At 35.9% G+C, this 3263-nt stretch overlaps 1 protein-coding gene across 1 annotated transcript; it reads right to left on the bottom strand.

Annotated features, from left to right (window-relative positions):
* Positions 1–270: 270 nt before the first annotated feature.
* LOC114176808 (auxin canalization protein (DUF828)) lies at positions 271–2957 on the bottom strand. The gene is made up of 8 exons (XM_028061971.2): positions 2667–2957; positions 2415–2486; positions 2248–2316; positions 1764–2121; positions 1170–1337; positions 981–1030; positions 605–653; positions 271–508 (listed from the first exon to the last, which is right to left on the bottom strand). The coding sequence occupies exons 1-8, from the start codon at positions 2850–2852 to the stop codon at positions 297–299; spliced, it is 1164 nt and encodes a 387-aa protein (XP_027917772.1). The 5' UTR covers positions 2853–2957; the 3' UTR covers positions 271–296.
* Between the last annotated feature and the right edge of the window lie 306 nt (positions 2958–3263).

Genomic DNA, 3263 nt, shown 5'->3' with positions numbered 1-3263 from the left:
TTACACATATCACTCAAAGCGTGTCTTAAAGCTATAATCAAACGAGATTTTGTGCATACACTTTGTACTCATAATATATTGTTCATTAAGCATGTTCTTTCACATTCAACTATATAGTATAATGACAGTACCCTACCCTTGTTTAACATGGCGCGTTTATGTACAGATTTATTTTAGACAGATATCACAGATAGTTTGAATTTAACAGTAGGGATGATACGTTGTAATAGTTACAAATATATGTAGGGTACAGGAAGCAAAACGAACACATAAGGTAAGTGGTGACAGCAGTTATTTCAGTAAAACTGAAGCTCATATTTTGCAAAAGAAGCTGAAATCTTCAGCATATGGTTGATGGTTGTGGACCATGTTTTGTAACGACGATAATCATCTGCCATGTCTAGCTTGAAAACGCCTCCTCTTGTTGTCAACACAATCAGATAACATGTATCAGCATCCTCTGCCTCTGAACCTTTGTACAGCTGTGCATGCAGAGTCATTACAATTCCTGTGGCAAGTGTTGCGAGTCATTGTGCCTTCTGATCTAAGTTTAAATAAAGTAAAAGAAATGAATTTGATTGGAAAACCAAAAGAATGCGCATACCCTCCTTCTTGCTTTTGAATAGATTATGCTTCCTCATCATTAGTACAACCTGTAGTTTTAGAGTGAGATCATAATGTCTAAGTTAATCATGAACTCAATTTCTTGACATAAAATTCAGCGGCAAGACTCGCACTCCGTAAGTTTTAATGATTAAACGCACCTTAAGTTTACTTGAACAAGTTATTAGATTTTTCGGTGTCTTTAATTCTTTGCTTGGCTAGCAAGTGTATTATACTATTATCATTATTATCAGCAGAAAAGGGTCACTCCATGTGAAGTAGTTTTTGCGATTTTTCTGTATATGTTTTCAGTTGAAAATCTTATTGAGCCGAATAAGAGTGGATAGATAAACATAAAAATTATCTATGGTCCTAACCTTGGCTTCGCTGCTTAGGATTATAGATACTGATCTAGGCATGTACTTCCCTGTTCAAAGACATAATTGAAGTAAGAATAAATTAGGAAATCACATGATGCTTAATAGTTCATAGTTCTTCTTTAGGCTATGTAGTAATAAGTGGATGATACTGCAGAGCAGTTCTTTTTTTTTTTGTCATAACTTTACCTTCTGGTGTTTCTACATATAACTCAGCACCCTGTGCCAGAATTGATCTGCCTTTTTCAAAGTCAAAATCAAGATCATTGCTGTCTTCAAGGGGCATGACAGGAACTCCACCATTCAGTCTGTTCTTGCAACCAGATCTTACTTTAAGTGTGGCTGCTCCTTTTAATGCTGCAGTTTGCCAACAGGTTTTTGGTCACCAAACAATGGTACATAAAGTATGGTGCATGAACTCCAAAAACGAAATCAGAATTATGAGGAAGACATGTTTCCTTCAGTTCCCTCAATTGCATGTTTCTTTTGTTAGGTGAAGCGGAACTTTATCTTACAAATTTATTCATATAAATATTTTAAGAATGTGAGGAAATGAACCTATAAAAGTAAAAAGTGCCTTTTCTTATGGGGGAGGGACACGTCAAGAACCATCTAATTTAAATTGGGCCAGGAATTTCCACACTTTTGCCACCACCAATACAATAATTTTAGTTCCAAAATCTGTAGCCAAATCTTTCATATGCACCCTCTCCCCTCTCTAAATAGCATAAAAGCATTTAAAAAAAAAAATGAATGAAATAAGATTATGAATAATGAAATTACATGTTGCAGCTGCGGCAGTGAGAGTTAGGATATCACTTGCACTTGTGCCACTCATGGCTGATCCAATTACACTGCTAAGCTGTTCTTTCTTTGCCCCCATTGCTTCAGCTACTTTTGCACACTGTGCAGCTACCAAGGCAGCTGCAGAGGCCACTGCTGCATCTCTGTCTTGATTTGATTCCTTTTTCGAATTTTCAGCTGCAATAGCAGCTAAAGCTGCTGCAACCCCTGCAATTGATATTGCTGCATGCACCTCTGCTCTTTGCAATCTCTGGTCTTCTTTTTTCTTCATCTTTATTTCTTTAAACCATTTCTTTATTGAAACACTTTTCAGTGGTATGATCTGCTTCCATGGCACCTGCATGGTAAGTGGTAACCACATCAAACTAACTAATGAAAACTGAATATTAATACACACATATATATATACAAACACATATGTAACTCTAACAATGAGATTGAGACAGATCATAAGATTACATACCCATTTCTTTCTGAAACAGCTGTTGTAATTCAATTCAGGATGCATCGCTTGCTGCATCCATATCCATGACTGAAAAAACAGAAGATGAAAAGAAATATTAGAAAAACTAGTCATGAAAGATCGATTCTCAATAAAGAATCAGTAGCTTCTGTCTTGTAATTTCTCACCTTTACATTATTAGACTTCCATCCTGGCAAAGGCCCGAAATCGGTACCATCCATTCTAGCACTCTTTTCCATCTTATGTAAAATTTCAAAAATAAAAATCAGCACCAGGGAGTAGATTGATAACATTACAACAAATAAGGTTATTGTATGAAGATGCAAAAACATTAAAAAGTGCAAGAATTAATAGAAAGATAGTGTAAGAGAATTTAGAATAGAATATTGTATTGTAATAGTTGAAATAGTTTGACTAACCGAAGGATTAGCATTTGGACTACCAGGCTCTAATGGCTTCATGGAGTTATTATCAAGCAGAACAACAGATCCATGTTGAGGCTCAGGCTGAATAGCTTGCACAGCGAAGTTACACCATGCAAGAGAAAGGAAATCCATAGTCTCTGGATGTGCATCTGAAGGGGATAGATTAAAGTCGGAAGCCATCCTAGTATGATAAATTTTTCACAACCAAAACTATATATATCTGGGAAATGAGTTGAACAAGATGAGAGTATCCAGCTACCTTGTTTTGAAATATGAATAAATGTAGGCAAGCATGCATGCATATTTATACATGCTAAATCACCATGATAACAATATAATGATTTTGCAAACCCCACTAGTCTCACCAAAAAAGTAAAAGGGAGTGTCTTTTAAACATGCAGTATAGTATACTCAATAACCCCATTAAACGGAACATGCCACCGCGACACTGCCACGTTAAGATTGATACCATCCTTTTTGTTAGAAATTTTTACCGGCATTGATCGAGCAGATTGACCATTGATGTACAAGTAATTCATATCAGAGTCAATACGAGACTTTTAGTTTAGCTCATACTTGGATATGACTTTT

Source organism: Vigna unguiculata, chromosome 3, assembly GCF_037176805.1.
Source record: "Vigna unguiculata cultivar grain cowpea cultivar isolate G323 ecotype 2 chromosome 3, ASM3717680v1, whole genome shotgun sequence".
Classification (NCBI taxonomy): Eukaryota; Viridiplantae; Streptophyta; class Magnoliopsida; order Fabales; family Fabaceae; genus Vigna; species Vigna unguiculata.
This window is presented reverse-complemented; position numbering and strand designations above follow the sequence as displayed.

Coding starts and splice junctions, on each gene's coding strand:
- LOC114176808 (XM_028061971.2), bottom strand. CDS start 2,852: ATGGCTTCCGACTTTAATCTATCCCCTTCAGATGCACATCCAGAGACT. Junction 2,317..2,414: donor GGAAGTCTAATAATGTAAAG/GTGAGAAATTAC, acceptor CTGTTTTTTCAG/TCATGGATATGGATGCAGCA. Junction 509..604: donor ATTCAAAAGCAAGAAGGAGG/GTATGCGCATTC, acceptor CACTTGCCACAG/GAATTGTAATGACTCTGCAT.